Source organism: Chamaea fasciata, unplaced genomic scaffold, assembly GCF_029207755.1.
Source record: "Chamaea fasciata isolate MVZ Bird 193981 ecotype frontalis unplaced genomic scaffold, bChaFas1.0.hap1 SCAF_1, whole genome shotgun sequence".
NCBI lineage: Eukaryota > Metazoa > Chordata > Aves > Passeriformes > Sylviidae > Chamaea > Chamaea fasciata.
In genome coordinates, this window is record NW_027094086.1 from 151879855 (window position 1) to 151900227 (window position 20373).

Sequence of the window (20373 nt, forward strand, 5' to 3'; positions counted from 1 at the left end):
GGATGGATCTTCAGGATCATCCCATTCCAAACCATTAAAAAAAAAAAAGTTTGGAGAAACCTGGGATGGGACTGGATGATCCTAAAAAATCCCTCCCAAGCCAATCCAAGTGGGAATTCCACGTCCCAGTTCCCAGGATTGCTCCTCCCCTCCAGGACAGGATTTCTTCTGGTTAAATCCATGAGGATTCCGGCAAAAAAATATCCCATTTTTCCAGGATTTTGAGGCCCCTCTGGAATATCAGCCACTCTTCCAAGCTTTGCTGAAGATCACGGAATTCTGGAATGGGTTGGAAGCTCGAAGCTCATCCCGCAGGGAACATTTTCCATATTTTTAACCCCAAACCAACCCATCCTAAAGGCCAAACCCCACGGAATCCATTGAAATCCCCATTCCACAGGAAAACAGGGAATGGATTTTTTTTTTTTCCCGCCAAATCCCAGCCAAGCGAAGACAGGAGAGAAAAAAAAAAAGAACCAAAAAAACACCAAAAAAATCACAATTCCAAGAGATTTAATAAGAAGGAATGACAGGTGGAAAATTCAGCCAATGTACAGCTCCAGGATGGGTTTTCCAAGGAATATTCCAAGGGGTTTTTGTGGATATACTCCCACAAAACACAGAGTCGATGCTAAAACCCCACAACGATTAAAAAACAAATATATATGGCACAAAGAACGCCCCCAAAAAACGCCGAAATCCGAAAAATTCTCCTTTCGGGAATTCTGGGTTGGACTCATCCCATTCCCAGATCCCATCCCGGCCTCGAGCAAACCCGGATTTGGTGCGAAATCCACTCGCAAATCCACGGAAAAAAAAACGAGGTGCGGGAAGTTTCTTTTCCTCTCCCGGTAAACCGGCAGCGATTTTGGGGGGCGGGAAAACATCAGGAGAAGCTCCGAGAGGATTTTATTCCCAAGAAAGAATTGCTGGATATGGAATTCTCGACGGATTAGGCGGTAAAGTGCATGCCAGGGAAAAGCTGGGGGCTAAATTTGAAGCCAGTCCTAACTAAGACCAAGGAATACAAAGCTCGACGCGGTTTGGCGGCTCCTCCTCCCAAAATTGAGGCCGGATTCCAAGAAAAAAACCGGGAAAAATTCCCACCGGATCCAAGGATTTGAAGCGTCACCATTTCAGAATATTGCACTGGGAAGTGTGGGATTAGCAACACCACCAAAAAACAAAAATTAAATGGAATTTTTTTTTTGGTTAAATTAAATAATTAATAAAAAATTAAATATTAACAAAAATATTTAATATTTAAATTAACAGTTTAAAAAAATAATAATAAAATATTTTACAAGAGCTGGATTGGGATTGAGGAAACGGGGAATTTTTCTTTCGGAACATCAATAATTTTAGGAGGGGGGAATCTCTGCTCCCGGCAGAGCCAAGTGTAAACTTCAGCCTTGAACTGAAAATATTCCCGTTTTTTTTTTTTTTAGGGATTCTGGAAAAGCCTCGAAATGTTTCATCAGCACTGAGTGCAAATAAATAAAAAAAAAAATCCAGGATCACCCACTAAGGATTTTAGGGAAAAAGCTGGAGAGGGAATCGATGGGCTGGAAAGCAACAAAGTGGAAAAAGCACATTAATTAATTGATGAATTAATTAATGAAAATTAAGCCAGGTTTCGTCATATCCTTTCCTGGTTTTACAGGGTTTGGTAGTGGAGAATCCATGGGTTTTATCCCGATGGGAAATTTGGATCTTTCCATCCATGAAAAGCTTCCAAATATCGTCCAAGAGCCGAACGTGATCCAAGATCCAAACCTCACCCAAGATCCAACCATCGAAGACCCAAACGTGGTCCAAGATCCAAACCTCCTCCAAAATCCAATCGTTCTCCAAGATCAAAACCTCATCCAAGGTCCAACCAGCCAAAATCCAAACCTCATCCAAGACTCAAACCTCATCCAACCATCCAACCAGGATCCAACATCCAACCAGGATCCAACCATCCAACCAGGATCCAACATCCAGCCAGGATCCAACATCCAACCAGGATCCAACATCCAACCAGGATCCAACATCCAACCATGATCCAACATCCAACCAGGATCCAACATCCAGCCAAGATCCAACATCCAACCAGGATCCAACATCCAACCATCCAAGATCCAACATCCAACCAGGATCCAACATCCAGCCAGGATCCAACATCCAGCCAGGATCCAACATCCATCCAAGATCCAACATCCAACCAGGATCCAACATCCAACCAGGATCCAACATCCAACCAGGATCCAACATCCAACCATCCAAGATCCAACATCCAACCAGGATCCAACATCCAACCAGGATCCAACATCCAACCATCCAAGATCCAACATCCAGCCAGGATCCAACATCCAACCAGGATCCAACATCCAACCATCCAAGATCCAACATCCAACCAGGATCCAACATCCAACCAGGATCCAACATCCAGCCAGGATCCAACATCCATCCAAGATCCAACATCCAACCAGGATCCAACATCCAACCATCCAAGATCCAACATCCAACCAGGATCCAACATCCAACCAGGATCCAACATCCAACCATCCAAGATCCAACATCCAACCATCCAAGATCCAACATCCAACCAGGATCCAACATCCAACCAGGATCCAACATCCAACCATCCAAGATCCAACATCCAACCATCCAAGATCCAACATCCAACCAGGATCCAACATCCAACCAGGATCCAACATCCAGCCAGGATCCAACATCCAACCAGGATCCAACATCCAGCCAGGATCCAACATCCAACCATCCAAGATCCAACATCCAACCAGGATCCAACATCCAACCAGGATCCAACATCCAGCCAGGATCCAACATCCAACCAGGATCCAACATCCAGCCAGGATCCAACATCCAACCATCCAAGATCCAACCACGATACAAGATCCAAATGTGCTCCAAACCTCATCCAAAATCCAACCGTTATCCAAGACCTAAACCTCATCCAAGATCCAACCATTATCCAAGGTCCAAACCTCATCCAAGATCCAAACAGCACCAAAAATCCAACATCCAATCATCATCCAAGATCCAGGTCCAAACCTCATCCAACATCCAACCACCATCCAACATCCAACCATCCAAGAACCAATCACGATCCAAGATCCAAACCTCATCCAAGGGCCAACCATCATCCAACATCCAACCATCATCCAACCATCATCCAACATCCAACCACCATCCAACCATCATCCAACATCCAACCATCCAAGAACCAACCACGATCCAAGATCCAAACCTCATCCAAGGTCCAACCATCATCCAACATCCCACTGTTATCCAAGATCCAACCACCCAAAGTCCAACTGTGATCCAAGATCCGACCATCCAAGATCCAACCACCATCCAAGGCCCCAACCTTATCTAAGGTCCAACTGTGACCCAAGATCCAACCGTGATCCAAAGTCCAATCACGATCCAAAGTCCAACCACGATCCAAAGTCCAACCATCCCAGATCCCAACCCCATCCAAGGTCCAACCACGATCCAGGTGCAGGAACCCTCAATCCTCTCAGTCAACTCAACCCTCCCCCCCGCAGCGGCGCCGTTTTCCAAACCTCATCCCAAACCCTTCCCAAAGCGTCTCTGGAAAAACCCGGCCCCGGCAAAATCCTCCTGGCTCCTCCCGGCGTCCCCGTGCCCGCCGGAAGTTACGTCAGCCTCCTCATCCTGCGGTTCTGCCGCTCGATGTTGAGCGTGGCGCGGTCCACGGAGCTGCCGATGGAGTCCAGGGCCTCGTCCTGCCTCTCCAGCTCCGCCTCCGTCTCCAGGGCCAGGCCCTTGAGCTTCTTCAGGATCTGCCGGAGGGAAACGCGCAGAGCTCGCAGTTCAGGGTTTGGAGGAACGGGATTTTTGGTGGGTTTATAGCCCAGAATTCCCGGAATATGGGTTGGAAGGGTTTGTACGGATTGTCCAAGCACGGACGCCTCCCACCATCCCAGGTTGATCCAAGTCCCATTGTCTAAGCTGGCCTTGGATGACCGACCTCGTTCCTTCTTCTCCCGAGGTCACTCCCGAGCGTCACCAATTGTTTCCAAGCTGGAATTCCGCCCTCCTAGGAAGGATTTCCATCCTTCCCCTTCCTTTCTCCCAGGAGTTTTCCTCCTCCTCAGCCCCAAACAGAATTCCAGAGAGAATTCCAGAGAATTCCAATGGTTTGGGTTGGGAGGGACCTTTGAGGGACCTGTGAGGGACCTCTGAGGAGCCCTTGAAGGACCTTTGAGGAGCCTTTGAGGGGCCTTTGAGGGACCTTTGAGGAACCTTTAGAGGGTCTTTTGAGGGACCTTTGGTGAACCTTTGAAGAACCTCTGAGGCACCTTTGAGGAGCCTTTGAGGGACCTTAGAGGGACCTTTGAGGATCCTCTGAGAGTCCTTTGAGGAACCTTTGAGGAGCCTTTGAGAGACCTTTGAGGGACCTTTAGAGGGACCTTTGAGGGACCTTGGAGGAACCTTTGAAGAACCTTTGAAGGTCTTCTGAGGTACCTTTGAGGAACCTTTGAAGAACCTTTGAAGGTCCTCTGAGAGACCTTTGAGGAACCTCTGAGGGACCTTTGAGGAACCTTTGAGGAACCTTTGAGGGACCTTTCGAGGGACTTTGAGGGACTTTTGACGAACCTCTGAAGAACCTCTGAGGCACCTTTGAGGAGCCTTTGAGGGACCTTAGAGGGTTCTCTGAGGGACCTTTGAGGGACCTTAGAGGGACCTTTGAGGATCCTCTGAGAGTCCTTTGAGGAACCTTTGAAGAACCTTTGAAGGTCCTCTGAGGGACCTTTGAGGAACCTTAGAGGGACCTTTGAGGGACCTTTAGAGGGACCTTTGAGGGACCTTTGATGAACCTTTGAAGAACCTCTGAGGCACCTTTGAGGCGCCTTTGAGGAACCTTAGAGGGACCTTTGAGGATCCTCTGAGAGTCCTTTGAGGAACCTTTGAGGAGCCTCTGAGAGACCTTTGAGGGACCTTTGATGAACCTTTGAAGGTCTTCTGAGGTACCTTTGAGGAACCTTTGAGGAACCTTTGAAGGTCCTCTGAGAGACCTTTGAGGGACCTTTGAGGAACCTTTGAGGAACCTTTCGAGGGACTTTGAGGGACTTTTGATGAACCTCTGAAGAACCTCTGAGGGACCTTTGAGGGACCTTAGAGGGACCTTTGAGGATCCTCTGAGAGTCCTTTGAGGAACCTTTGAAGAACCTTTGAAGGTCCTCTGAGGGACCTTTGAGGAACCTGTGAAGGACCTTTGAGGAACCTTTGAGGAACCTTTGAGGAACCTTTTGAGGAACTTTGAGGGACTTTTGATGAACCTCTGAAGAACCTCTGAGGCACTTTTGAGGAGCCTTTGAGGGACCTTTGAGGGTCCTCTGAGGAGCCTTTGAGGAACCTTTGAGGGACCTTTGAAGGACCTTCGATCCTTGGGTGGATCATCTGATTACATAAAAACATCAAAATAATAAAAAAAACAAGTTCAAATCAAATCAAATCAATGAAACTAAAAAAAAGAAATAAAACTCAGCAATTAAAAGGAATTTTAAGAAATGAAAGGGCATAAAAGGACCTGAAAATAAAAAACAACAAAAATGTAAACAGAAATAAAATAAAAATAAAAGATGAAAACATATAATAAAAATTCAAAATAAAACGAAATAAAACGGAGAAAGAAAATAAAACATAGGGACGATTAAATTTTAAAAAAAGCAAAATTGCATAAAGAACATAAAAGCTTAAAAGAAGAATTTATAAAAGATTAAGATAAAGTCGAAATGAAATAAAATGAAATAAAAATGAAATAAAATGAAACTAAAACCAACAAAATCAAATAAAATCAAATACGCAAAATTAAAAAAATTAACAAAATATCAAAAAAATTTTAAAACCTAAATCAAAATAAACTAAGAAAAAATAACAAAACGAAAATGAAACAAGATGAAATAAAATGAAAGAAAATATTTTTTTAAAAAAAAAATTAAATTTTATATTTGAATTTTATACCACGAAACAAAATACAATAAAATAGTTGGAAAACTGCAGAGAAATGAATTAGCAGAGAACTCAATTAAAAATTAAAAATAAGATCTCGGAGGGGAAAAAAAAAAAAGAAAAAGAGGAATTTTTCCCCTTAAAATTCCGTGTGAGAAATTCCTCAAAAAGACACAGAAGGAAGAAAATCCCACTGGAATCCCCGAAAATTTGATTTTTTTTTTCCCCCAGTGAAATCGCAGGGAAAATTCGTTCCTCTATTGGATTCCACCTCGATCCCCTAAAGAAAGATTCTCCCCGGGTTTTCATGGAATATTTCGTAGGTTTTTCCGGGATAAGGCACCAGAAAAATCCACAAAATATTCCAAATATTTGGGAAAAAAAAACAAAACAAAAAAAAGAATTGAAATATCTTAAATATAGAAGGCAAATCCAAAAAAAAAAAAAAAAGCTGGAAAACTTAGAAATAAAAAAAAAAAATAGATAAAAAAATTAAAAAATAAAAGATAAAAAAATAAATAAGAAAAATAAAAATTTAAAAAAATAAAATTGTTCCAAGTTTTAATTTTCAATTGTTTGAAGTTCCAACCGATCCAACGAGATGGACAATCTCTGATTTGTACAAAAAAAAAAACCCCAAAATTTAAAAACTTAAAATTCAAAACTAAAAATGGAAAAATCACCGGGGAATTTTCAGCCCAGGCTTGAGAGAAATTCCAAATATTCCCACAAAAATCAATTTCCAGGAATATCTGAAGCGGGAATCAAAGAATTCAAGGAATTAAATCGTTTTTTTCCCATCAATTTTATCCCGATTTTTACCTGTCTGAGCTCCTTGGCTTCATCCTGGGAAATTTTCTGCACCTGCAGCTGCTCCTTGTCCGTCCCTTCCGCCGTCGGGAATTCGGGATTGGCGGCGGCTCCCAGGAATCCCACGGCTGCCACGGAAATTCCACAGTTCAGCTTCGCCCCGCTCGGGGAGTTTTATGGAAAAAAATCCCCCGGAGAGGACGGGAGGATCCGGGATGGGCCTGGAGAGCCCTGGGAATGGCCAGGGGCCAAATGGGATTTGGGATCAGGGAACTGCTGACCACGGCATGGGATCCACGGCATGGGATCCACGGGATGGGATCCACGGCATGGGATCCATGGGATGGGATAATGGGATCCATGGGATGGGATCCATGGGATGGGATCCACGGCATGGGATCCATGGCATGGGATCCATGGCATGGGATAATGGGATCCATGGGATGGGGTGGGATGGGATCCATGGCATGGGATCCATGGGATGGGATCCACGGGATGGGATCCATGGGATGGGATCCATGGGATGGGATCCATGGGATCCATGGGATGGGATCCGTGGGATGGGATCCACAGCATGGGATCCGTGGGATGGGATCCACAGCATGGGATCCATGGGATGGGATCCATGGGATGGGATAATGGGATCCATGGGATGGGGTGGGATGGGATCCATGGCATGGGATCCATGGGATGGGATAATGGGATCCATGGGATGGGATCCATGGGATGGGATGGGATCCATTGGACAGGATGGGATGAGATGGGATAGGATAATGGGATAACGTGATAATGGGATGGGATGACGGGATGATGGGATCCATGGGATGATGGGATGGGATGGGATCCATGGGATGGCAAGGGATCCATGGGATGGGATGGGATGATGGGATCCACTGGATGGGATCCATGGGATGATGGGATCCATGGGATGGGACTGATGGAATGGGATTGATGGGGTTGGATGGGATGATGGGATGGAATGGGATAAAGCAATAATGGGATGGGATGGGATGATGGGATGGGACAATGGGATCCATAGGATGGGATCCATCGGATGATGGGATGGGATCCATTGGATGGGATGGGATGGAATCCATTGGATGGGATCCATGGGATGCTGGGATGAGATGGGATAGGACTGATGGGATAGGATTGATGGGATGGGATGATGGGATGGGATCATGGGATGGGATAATGGGACGAGATGAGATGGGATCCATGTGATGAGATGAGATGGGACGGGATCCATGGGACAGGATCCATGGGACAGGATAAGATGGGATGATGGGACAATGGGATGGGACGATCCTTAAGGCTCATCCTGGAATTCTGGGATTCAGCAGCAAACAGAGAATCCCAGGAATGGGATGTGGACTCTGGGACACCGGATATTATATACTGGATGTGGGACACGGGACGCCGGCTATTAAATACTGGATCTGGGATATGGGATATGGTGCTTTGCTCCATGGGAGTTTGGGAAGGCTCAGGATCCAACTCCCCCCAATGAATTCTACTTTTTCCAGGAATATCCAAGGTGTGCATTCCCAACAATTTCTCTCGCGGAGACAACACGTTCCCAATCCCTAAAGCAGGATTATCCCAGGATTTGGGTTGGATTTTAAGGATGATCCCATTTCACTATCCCCGAGCGATCTATTCCTGATTGGAAAACAGAGATGGGCCAAAAAAAAAAAATTGATTTTTTTTCCCCCTCTTGATTTAAGAAAAACGGGGAAAAAAAAATCAGGAGAAAAATCAGTTTTTAATGAAAAAATCCCAAAGGAATCCACACAGTCCGCGAGCGCCACCTGGTGCCGGAATGGGAACGGTGACAAATCCAAGGAAAACACCAAAAAAACCCCTGGAAAAATCAGGATTCTTATCACCTCCCCTTGGCTTCCCAAGTTTTTCTAAATTAAAGAGGGAAAAAACCCAAAATCCAGCTGGAAAAAAGTGGGAAAAAACCTCTGGAAAAGGGTTGGGTCCAATTATTTTCCAATTATTTTCCAATTATTCCCTGGAATTCCATCAGGTTGTTTTTCTCCTTAGAGTCGTGTTGGAATTCCAGCGGCCAAAAATTAATTGCCTGAAAAATGAATCCGTTTTTTTCCAAGCTGGAATATTCCTCAGCAACAGGATATTCCTTGAAATTGTAATTAATTTAATTAATTTGTAATTATTAAAAAGATTATCGTGTATAAATTTATTATAGATAAATCAGATCCTAAATTGTATAAAATAATTATATAAAATTTATATATTTATATAACTTTATACTATTATAAACAAGTTAATTAAATTATAGATTTAATTACCTATATAATTAAATGTATAATTCATTATACTAAATTATAATTATTATAGCATAGTGTATTAAGAATTAAATGAAAAATCACCGGATTGATTCATTTATTCCGATTTTCCAGGTGGTTTCGGCGTTGAATTCATCTTTAATTTGTTCCTTCGGGATTAAAAAAAAAATCAGGGAAAAGAATTAAAAAAAAAAAAGGATTTAGGGATGTTGGGAAGAATAAATTCCAAGCTGTGAAAAATTCCCGAGGTTTGGGTTGAAAAAATGGATTTTTTGAAGGATTAATCGGTGGGAAAGTCAATTTTTTTTTTTGTCGGGAATTTTTCACCTCCAAAATTTTCTTACAGTGATTCAAAAATCTCTGGAATTCCAACCCCTGGACTCGCCTAAACTCAAAATCCTGGGGGTTTTTTAATATGGGAAAATCAGGTTTTAATTAAGGATTTCCCGGGTGTTTGGGGGGAATTTGCAGGATTGAAGGGAATTAAGGGTTTTATAGAAATATCGGAAATTGGGATACGGGATGTGGGATTTTCGATATTGGATATGGGATATTAATTATTGGATATGGGGTATTGATTATTAGATATTGGATACAGGATATTAATTATGGGATATTAATTATGGGATATGGGGTATTGATTATTAGATATTGGATACAGGATATTAATTATGGGATAGTGGATATGGGATATTAATTATTGGATATGGGGTATTGATTATTAGATATTGGATACAGGATGTTAATTATGGGATATTAGTTATTGGATATGGGGTATTGATTATTAGATATTGGATACAGGATATTAATTATGGGATAGTGGATATGGGATATTAATTACTGGATATGGGATATTGATTATTAGATATTGGATACAGGATATTAATTATGGGATAGTGGATATGGGATATTAATTACTGGATATGGGATATCGATTATTAAATATTGGATATAGGATATTAATTATGGGATATTGGATACAGGATATTAAATATTGGATATGGGATATTAATTATTGGATATGGGATATTGATTATTAAATACTGGATACAGGAAATTAATTATGGGATATTGATTATTAGATATGGGATATTAATTATTGGATGTGGGATATTGATTATTAAATACTGGACAGAGGATATTAATTATGGGATATTGGATATGGGATAGTGATCATTAGATATTGGATACAGGATATTAATTATGGGATAGTGGATATGGGATATTAATTACTGGATATGGGGTATTGATTATTAAATATTGGATACAGGATATTAATTATGGGGCATTGGATATGGGATATTAATTATGGGATATTGGATATTGATTATTAAATACTGGATACAAGATATTAATTATGGGATATTGGATATTAATTACGGGATATTGGATATTAATTATTGGATACGGGGTATTGAACTTGGGATATTGGATATTTAATATGGGATCTGAAATACGGGATATTGATTATAAAATACGGGATGCTGGGTATGGGATTTTGGAAATGGGATACGGGATATGGGATATGAAATATGGGATATTGCTTACTAAGTATTGGATATGGGATAGTGCATATGAGATAACGGATATATATGTGATACTGGATATGGGATATCGGATCTTAAATATGGGATATTGATTATTGAATATCGGATACTGGCTACGGGATATTGGAAATCGGATATTGAACACGGGCTACTGGAATCTCAGATATTAAATATCGGATGTGAAATACGGGATATTGATTATTAAATATCGGATACTGGGTGTGGGATATGGGATATGGGATATGATATACCGGATATAGGATATGGGATATCAAATACTGGATATTTGACATGAGATACGGGATACTGGATATGGGACATTATGTATTGGAGATTAAATATGGGATGCTGACTATTAAGTATTGGACATTGGATACCGGATACGGGATAAGGGATTTGGGATATTGGAAGTGGGATACGGGATCGCAGATATTAAATACGGGATGTGCAATATGGGATATTGGTTATTATATATGGGATACCGGATATGGGATACTAAATATTGAATATGAGAATATAGGATACAAGATATGGGATATTGGAAGAATAAATATGGGAAGCTGATTATTAAATATTGGACCTTGGATACTGGATATGAGATATTGGCGGTTATATATTGGATACGGGACGTGGGATATTCATTATTGGATACAGGACACTGGATATCTGAAACTGGACATGGGATATTGGATATTAATTATCGGATACAGGACATTGGATACGGGGTATTGGATATTAATTATTGGTTATAGGATATTGGGATAAAGGACGTTGATTATTAGACATCGGATATTATCTATGGGATATTGGATATTGACGACAACATATGGGGTATTGAATATTAATTACTGGATATGAGATATAAATTACTGGGTTTTGGATATCAATTATTGGAAATTAATTATTGGATATTCCCTTCCAGCTGGGAATGAATTCCAGGCAAACCAGCAGCGCCAAAGGCTCTGAAACCACCTGGAGTTAATTCCTTGGATTTCTCCTCACCACAGGCAACAATTTCACCTCGGAAACGTTCCATGGAAAACCCCTAGAAACCTCTGGGATCTGGGGTTAATTCCTTGGAAACCTCTGGGATCTGGAAAACCTCTGGAAACCTTTGGGATCTGGAGTTAATTCCTTGGATTTCTCCTCACCACAAACTCCCTGCAGGGATGACTTCACCTCGGAAACATCTCACGGAAAACCCCCGGGAACCTTTGGGATCTGGAGTTAATTCCTTGGAAACCTTTGGGATCTGGAGTGAATTCCTTGGCTTTCTCCTCACCCCAGGGACGATTTCACCTGGGGAAACACCCCACGGAAAACCCCCGGCAGCCCGGCGTTCCCAACCCCACCTGCCCGCCATAGGGACGTTCCCAGCTCGGCGGCGGGCGCCGTGCCGGCGGCGGCGAATCCCAGCGCGTCCTCCAGGAGCTGGACCTTGGAGCCGAAGTGGATCTCCAGGAGCGGGATGAGCTGGGGCATCCTGGCGGCCAGGAGCCGGTAGCAGGTGTCGGGTTTGCCGATGAAGCGCTGCCGGACGCTGATCTCGTAGGGCGAGTGCACGCGGATGTCGTCCACTTCCCGCGAGGCGAAGCGGTGCAGCAGCTGGGAATTGCAATCCCGGATTTCCAACCCCGAAGGGAGCAGGGCGAGTTTTCCCGGTTTGGAGTTGGAATCCGGCCGGTGGGTGATGATGACGGGGATTCGCAGGAGGATTTCCTCCTCGGTTTTGGGATCGGGAGGTGCCGCCGGCGGGTTTTCCTTGGGTTTGGATTCCGGAGGGGTTTTCCAGAGTTTGGTGCTGAAGGGCCACCAGGAGGGAGATTCCAGCTCCGTCAGCAGCCTGGGAGGTATTAAATGTTGGCTGTGGGATACTGGATATGGGATATGGGATACTGGGTATGGGATATTGGATATGAGATATTGGATATGGGATACGAGACATTAAATACTGGATATTGGACATTAACTATTGGATATGGAATATTAAATATTGGATATGGGATACTGGATATTGGATATTAAATACTGGACATGGGATAAGGGATATTAACTATTGGATATGGGATATTAAATATTGGATATGGATATTAAATACTGGATATGGAATATTAAATATTGGATATTAGATACCGGATATGGGATATTGGATATTAAATATTGGATATAGGATAAGGGATAATAAATATTGGATATTTGATATGGGATAAGGGATATTAAATATTGGATATGGAATACTGGATATTGGATATTAAATACTGGATATGGAATATTAAATATTGGATATGGGACACTGGATATGGGATATTGGATACTGGAAATGGCATATTGGATATGGGATGCTGGATATTGGATATTAAATACTGGATATTGGATATTAAATATTGGATATTGGATACGGGATACGGGATGTGGGATATTAAATATTAGATATTGGATATGGGATATGGGTTAATCGATGTTGGATATCTGACATGGGATATTGGATATTGATTATTAAATATTGGGAGATTGGATATTAATTATTAAATATTGGGCGATTGGATACTGGATATGGGATACTGGATATAAAACGTTGGATATTGGAGATCAGATATGGGATATTGGATATTAAATAGTGGACATTTAACACGAGATATTGAATATTAAATATTGGGAGATTGGATACTGGACATGGGATGCTGGATACGAGATACTGGATATGGGAGTGGGACATTAAATATTGGATATTGGATATGAGATACTGGATATGGGATATTGGATATTAAATATGGGATCTTTACGATTAAATATCGAGAGATCGGACAGTGGAGAGGGGACATAGGATATCAAATATGAGACATTGGATATGAGATATGGGTATTGATTATTAAACACTGGGAGATTGGGCACCGGCGATGGGATATTGGATATTGATCATTAACTACAATTAACAGAACTATAATTAACTAAGGGGACGGCGGCCATTTTGTACCTGTCGGCCACATCCATGTCGCCCTCGATCTTGTGCAGGCCCCTCATGATGTTGTCAAACTGCTCCCCCTGGGAATGCAGCACCTTGGCCGTGTCCTCCAGGCGTCTCTGGGATCCCTCCAGCATTCCCGTCAGCTCCCGGCCCTTGCTGGATCCCAGCGCCGCTCCCGCTCCCCCTTCCCGCCCCGAGAGCAGCTGCTCCCGCCAGAAATGCTCCAGGACGTTGAAGACCACGTTCCTGTTGGGCTGCAGGGAGCTGAACCAGTGCTTGGTGCCTTTCTCCAGCACCGTCAGCGAGCTGAAGATCAGGTGGGAGGATTCCTTCTTGATCTCGCCGATCCCGGAGAGTTGGAAATCCACCAGGAGCTCCCGGGTTTTGTCGGCCGTGAATTTGATGGAGAGGGGAGTCAGGGAGAGTTTCCCGGGGATCCATTGTTTGCTGGCGTCCAGGTAGTAGGAGCAAGGCCAGGAGTGGATCCGGATGTCCTCGTTCATCTCCTCGCCCGGGGCAACGCTCTCCGAGCCAGCGCCAGATGCTGAAATCCAAGGAAAGGAAAGGGAAAGGGAAAGGGAAAAGGGAAAAGGAAAAAGGGAAAAGAAAAGGAAAAGGGAAAAAGGGAAAAGGGAAAAAGGGAAAAGGGAAAAGGGAAAAGGGAAAAGGGAAAAGGGAAAAGGGAAAAGGGAAAAGGGAAAAGGGAAAAGGGAAAAGGGAAAAGGGAAAAGGGAAAAAGAAAAGGAAAAGGGAAAGGGAAAGGGAAAGGAAAAGGAAAAGGGAAAGGGAAAGGGAAAGGGAAAGGGAAAGGGAAAGGGAAAGGGAAAGGGAAAGGGAAAGGGAAAGGGAAAGGGAAAGGAAAGGGAAAAGGAAAGGGAAAAGGAATCCTTAATTAACACACGGCAATTAATCTGGCTCTTCTCAGACCGACAGCCAAGGAATTTGGGAATGATTTCAAAGCACGGGAATATTGCCTCTGGAAAAGACCATCGGCCATCAGTGGCCACCCTGTTTTATCAAAAATTCCATTAATATCCCGGAATATTCCCATTCCCAGCTCATCTCGGATTCCCACGGATCAACAGGTGCAGGGGGAAATCCAGGATATCCCAAAATCCCGAAAGGTTTTCTCCGGGAATTCTCAGTTTCCTCTGGGAATTCTCAGTTTGTTCCAAGAATTCCAAGTTTCCTCCGGGAATTCTCAGTTTGCTCCAGGAATTCCCAGGGTTTTTTTCAGGAACACCCAGTTTTCTCCAGGAATTCCAAGGTTTTGCTAGGAACTCCCAATTTTCTCCAAGAATTTTCAGTTTCCTGCAGGAATTCTCAGGTTGCTCCAGGAACTCGCAATTTTCTCCGGGATTTCCAAGTTTTTTCCAGGAATTTTCTTTTTTTTCCAGGAATTCTTTTTTTTCCCCCAGGAATTCTCAGTTTTTTCCAGGAACTCCCAGTTTTTTTCAAGAATTCCCAGTTTTCTTCCAGGAATTCCCAGTTTATCCCCAGGAATTCCCAGGCCTGGCTTCCTCCCATCCAAACAACCCCAATGTCGGAATGAGCAATTCCAGGCCCGGAACGGCTCCTCTCCACATTCCCCCAAGTTTTTTTGGAGCCGGGTTGGAATTTTCCTGGAATCTTTCCCTCGTGGCTGCAGCTCCCAGCGCCGAGGCTCGGTGACATCCCATAATTCCTTTGGGAACGCCGATGACGTCACCGGGCTTTAATTGCTTCCTCGTTTTTCACCAGCACCTTCTCCGAGGTTTTGATGTTTCACGGATTAATCCCAGCCCAGGTACTCGTGGAATCCTTAATTAACGAGATTCTCACTAATTACCCTCCTTAATTCCAGACCGATCCCTCCAGGAAAAAATTGAGGGAATTCTCACGGAAACAAAAAAATTCCTTTTTTTTTTGGGGGAACGCTGAATTCCGGATCCCACATCCTTTTCAGGCTGCTGCATCACTAATTCCTTAAAAAAGTCCAGGTTCAATTAATCTTTTTTAATTAAATACCCTCAAAATTCCAATGTAATTAAGGATTAGTCCACATCATATCCTCCAAAAACAAACAAACAAAAAAAATTTTATTTGGTTTCCATCCCTTATTTCCGTGGATTTTTATAAATTTTTTTTTGTCATTATTCATTTTAGGGGAAAAAAAAAACCCCAGCCATAAATTGATTAAAAAAAAAAAAATCGGAATTTAAAGTGAAAATTCTCCGTCTCTTTCGATCCAATCAATCCACAACCCTGGAGAAAAACTGGGAAAAGAGGGCTGCTCCCAAAAGAAGAAATTCCTTCAAAAAAATCAAGGATCCAAATATTCTCAGTGACCGGGAGATGCGGATTTGACATCCAGCAGCGAATCCATGGAAAAGTCGGGACTGACGGAAAAATATAATTGAAAAACCTCGAATTCCTTCGGAATTCTTCGTAAATTCAGGGATAGGTTTGGAAATTTGGGAATGAATCCTCCATCCAGGAGGCACAAGAAATTCCTTCCACTTCTTCCCGAAATTCCCAAAATTCCCAATCTGTTCCCGGATCAGATCTGGGCTCTCCCATTATCCACAGCGGTTTTTAAAGGAAAAACTCGGAATTTTTTCGGTCACATCAGCCCCAAAATCCTGGAATTCCGGCAGCCCTGGATGGGTGACAGGGAAAGGAGGATTGGACACGCAGTTGCGACATTCCAGAATCCAGGAATTGGGCAGGAATTCTTTCCCCGGATCATCAGCCAGCGGCTGCCGCCACAAAAAGGAGCCGAGGCACCTTCGGGGAGCTCAGCCAATTAACTGGCAGCGTCACTAATTAGTTAATTAGAACATCCCTGGGTGATGTTCTCACCGTCCCCGAATTCCCTTTGGGAACCGTGGCCGGGACATTCCTGCACTTTTAAACATTTAAACACTGAGTTAAATAAATTCACTTATTCAAATACTGATTTGATTATATTTAATTATTTAAATATTTCTTGAAATCTATTTATTTATTTAAATATTTATTTAATAGCATTTCTTTAAGTATTTACTTAAACCTACATTTCCTAATATTTATTTAAACATACTTCTCTACTGAAACACTTCAACGTATTTCTCCATTTAAACATTCCTTTAACTACACTTATTTAAATATTTACTTAAATCTATATTTTTTAATATTCATTTAAATATATTTCTCCATTTAAAAATTTATTTAGCTACATTTCTTTAAATATTTACTTAAATCTATAGTTTTATTTACATAAACATATTTATTTAAATACTTAAATACATTTCTCTATTTAAATGTTTATTTAGCTACATTTCTTTCTTTAAACATTTATTTAAATCGACATTTTTAAATATTCAAATACACCTATTCAAACCCTTAAATATATTTTTCTGTTTAAACACTTGAACATATTTCTCGATTTAAATACTTCAATATATTTCTCTAAATATTTATTTAACTACATTTCTTTATCTAAATATTTGCCTAAACCTATCTTTTTAATATTTATTTAAATATGTTTCTCTATTTAAACACTTAAATATATTTCTCTATTTAAATACGTAATTAACTACATTTCCTTCTCTAAACATTTACTTAAATCTATATTTTCTAATATTCATTTAAATATATTTCTCCATTTAAACACTTGAATACATTTCTCGAATTAAATATTTATTTAGCTACATTTCTTTATTTGAATATTTACTTAAATCTATATTTTTATTTATTTAAATATATTTATTTAAATACTTAAATACATTCCTCTAAACATTTATTTAGCTACGTTTCTTTCTTTGAATATTTACTGAAATCTATAGTTCTTAATATTCACTTAAATATATTTCTCCATTTAAATACTTATACATATTTCTCTATTTAAATATTTAACTACATTTCCCTATTTCAATATTAATTTAACCACATTTCTTTATTCAAATACTTCTTTAACCGCATTTCCTTAAACATGTTTCTTTCTTTAAACATATCTCGCTATTTAAATATTTACTTAACAACATTTCTTAAAGTATTTATTAAATACTTAAATAATAGATATTAAATATTTAAATACTTATTTAAATATATTTAATTATTTTTACATATATTTCTGTAAATATTTCTTTAAATTTATTTCTGCAAATATTTAAATATATTTCCCCAAATATTTATCTAAATACACTGCAGCAAATATTTATTTTAATACATTTCTCTGTTTAAGCATTTCTTTAAATATATTTCTGTAAATATTTATTTCAATATATTTCTGTTTAAATATTTCTGTAAATATTGATTTCAATATATTTCTATTTAAATACTTCTGTAAATAATTATTACAATATATTTCTATTTAAATATTTCTGTAAATATTTATTTCAATACGTTTTTCTCTATTTAAAGATTTCTGGAAATTTTCACTTAAATATACATTTAAACACTCGTCGTTTCCTCTGGGCCCGCGCTGAGGCTGACAATCCCACAGATTTTATTTCCGCTTCGCTCCCGCAAATAAATCCGGGGAATTCTGAGCTTCACAGACTCCTGGGAGCCGCCAGCTTTCAATAAACGGGGTTTTTTTATAAACCTCATCCAGTCAGGTGTTTAAATAAATCCACAAATTCCGAATCTAGGATGTGAACAATCCAGGGCTGACCTCATCCCTTCATTCCCAAAGTTCACCTCGATTCCGTGCGGGAATTTCTCCCTCCTGGCAAGGATTTCCATCCTTTTTATCCCAGGATTTCTCTTCCTCTCTCTCCTGGCAAGGATTTCCATTCTTTTTTTCCCAGGATTTTTCCTCCTCTCCCTCCTGGGAAGGATTTCCATCTTTTTTATCCCAGGATTTTTCTTCCCTTCTTTCCTAGGAATGATTTCCATCTTTTTTATCCCAGGATTTTTCTTCCTCTCTCTCCTAGGAACGATTTCCATCCTTTTCTCTCCCTTTTTCCCAGGATTCTTTTTCCTCTCCATCCTGGGAAATGATCCCCATCCTTTTCTTTCCTTTTTTTTCCCCAGGATTTTTCCTCTTCTCCCTCCTGGAAAATGATTTCCATCCTTTTCTCTCCTTTTTTCCCAGGATTTTTTCTTCCTCCTCAGCCCCAAACAGAATCCCAGAGAGAATTCCAACGGTTTGGGTTGGGAGGCACCTTCAGGATCATCCCATTCCAAGCGCAGGATCTATCCCAGGTGCATCCAACGTTTCCTCGGACACTTCCAGGGGCGGCCACAAATCTCTGGGAATTCCAGGCCCAGCCAGGAATTCCTCCCCAAAAATCCCGTTGTATTTTTGGGAAGCCATTCTCTGTGTCCTGTCCCTCCATCCCTTTTCTTGTGGGAAAAAATCTCTCCCCAATCCCAAAAAATCCCGCATTTTTCCCAATCCCTTCTTTGTCCCCTTCGCTACCAGGAACTTCCAGAACTTTCCCCACAGAATTCCAGAACCCCTGAGCTCGGGAAAAACTCTCCCAGGACATCGAATCCAAGCTGGGCAGAGCCAGAAATTCCCGAGGCTCCTTTTCTCCGGGATGAACATTCCCAGGGATTCTCCAGCCCCTCAGCGTCCACAACCCGGTGACATCCAGGGATTTGTCGGACATTCTCCTCACCCAGCTCATCCCTGCCCTCTCCAACCCCTGGAAGGCGTCCCTCGATCCCGAGGCAACTCCAGGATGGAATTCTCGGCCCCAAAACCCCATTCCCGGCCCACGCTCCAAAATCCACCTTGGCCCCATTTTTGATCCCTTTAACCCCATTCCCATCCCCTAAATCCCATTCCCACTCCTTTAATCCCATTCCCATCCCTTTAATCCCATTCCCATCCCCTAAATCCCGTTCCCACTCCCATTCCCTTTAATCCCATCCCTTTAATCCCATTCCCATCCCCTTAATCCCATTCCCATCCCTTTAACCCCATTCCCATCTCCTTTAATCCCATTCCCATCCCTTTAACCCCATTCCCATGCCCTAAATCCCATTCCCACTCCCATTCCCTTTAATCCCATCCCCTAAATCGCATTCCCTTTAATCCCACTCCCTTCAATCCCATTCCCATTTCCTTCAATCCCATTCCCTTTAATCCCATCCCCTAAATCCCATTCCCATACCCTAAATCCCATTCCCTTTAACCCCATTCCCATCCCTTCAACCCCATTCCCACCCCTTTAACCCCATTCCCGACCCTTTAATCCCATTCCCATCCCCTTTAATCCCATTTCCATCCCTTCAATCCCATTCCCATCCCCTAAACCCCATTCCCATCCCTTTAACCCCATTCCCTTTAACCCCATTCCCATCCCTTTAATCCCATGCCCATCTCCTAAATCCCATTCCCATTCCCTTCAATCCCATTCCCTTTAATCCCATTCCCACCCCACTAAACCCCATTCCCACCCCTTTAACCCCATTCCCATCCCCTAAATCCCATTCCCACTCCCATTCCCTTTAATCCCATCCCCTAAATCCCACTCCCATCCCCTAAATCGCATTCCCTTCAATCCCATCCCCTTCAATCCCATTCCCATCCCCTAAATCCCATTCCCATTCCCTTCAATCCCATCCCCTTCAATCCCATCCCCTTCAATCCCATCCCCTTCAATCCCATTCCCTTCAATCCCATTCCCTTCAATCCCATTCCCATCAATCCCATTCCCTTCAATCCCATTCCCACCCCCGCTCCCCTCCGCGCCCCCGCGGCCCCGTCACGCACCTCCCTCAGTGCGGCACCGGCCCCGCTCCGCGCCTGCGCCCTCCGCGCCTTCCTATTGGCTGA

General features: G+C 41.9%; 1 protein-coding gene across 2 annotated transcripts; it reads right to left on the reverse strand.

Annotated features, from left to right (window-relative positions):
- Positions 1-496: 496 nt before the first annotated feature.
- On the reverse strand, positions 497-20341 carry SNAP47 (synaptosome associated protein 47). 2 transcript variants are annotated; one of them, XM_066202124.1, is made up of 5 exons: positions 20311-20341; positions 13632-14166; positions 12010-12500; positions 6808-6923; positions 497-3812 (listed from the first exon to the last, which is right to left on the reverse strand). In XM_066202124.1, the coding sequence occupies exons 2-5, from the start codon at positions 14123-14125 to the stop codon at positions 3666-3668; spliced, it is 1248 nt and encodes a 415-aa protein (XP_066058221.1). In that variant the 5' UTR covers positions 14126-14166; positions 20311-20341; the 3' UTR covers positions 497-3665. The 2 variants fall into 2 exon arrangements, with proteins under 2 accessions (XP_066058221.1, XP_066058227.1); XM_066202130.1 differs by lacking the exon at positions 20311-20341 and adding an exon at positions 19211-19350.
- Between the last annotated feature and the right edge of the window lie 32 nt (positions 20342-20373).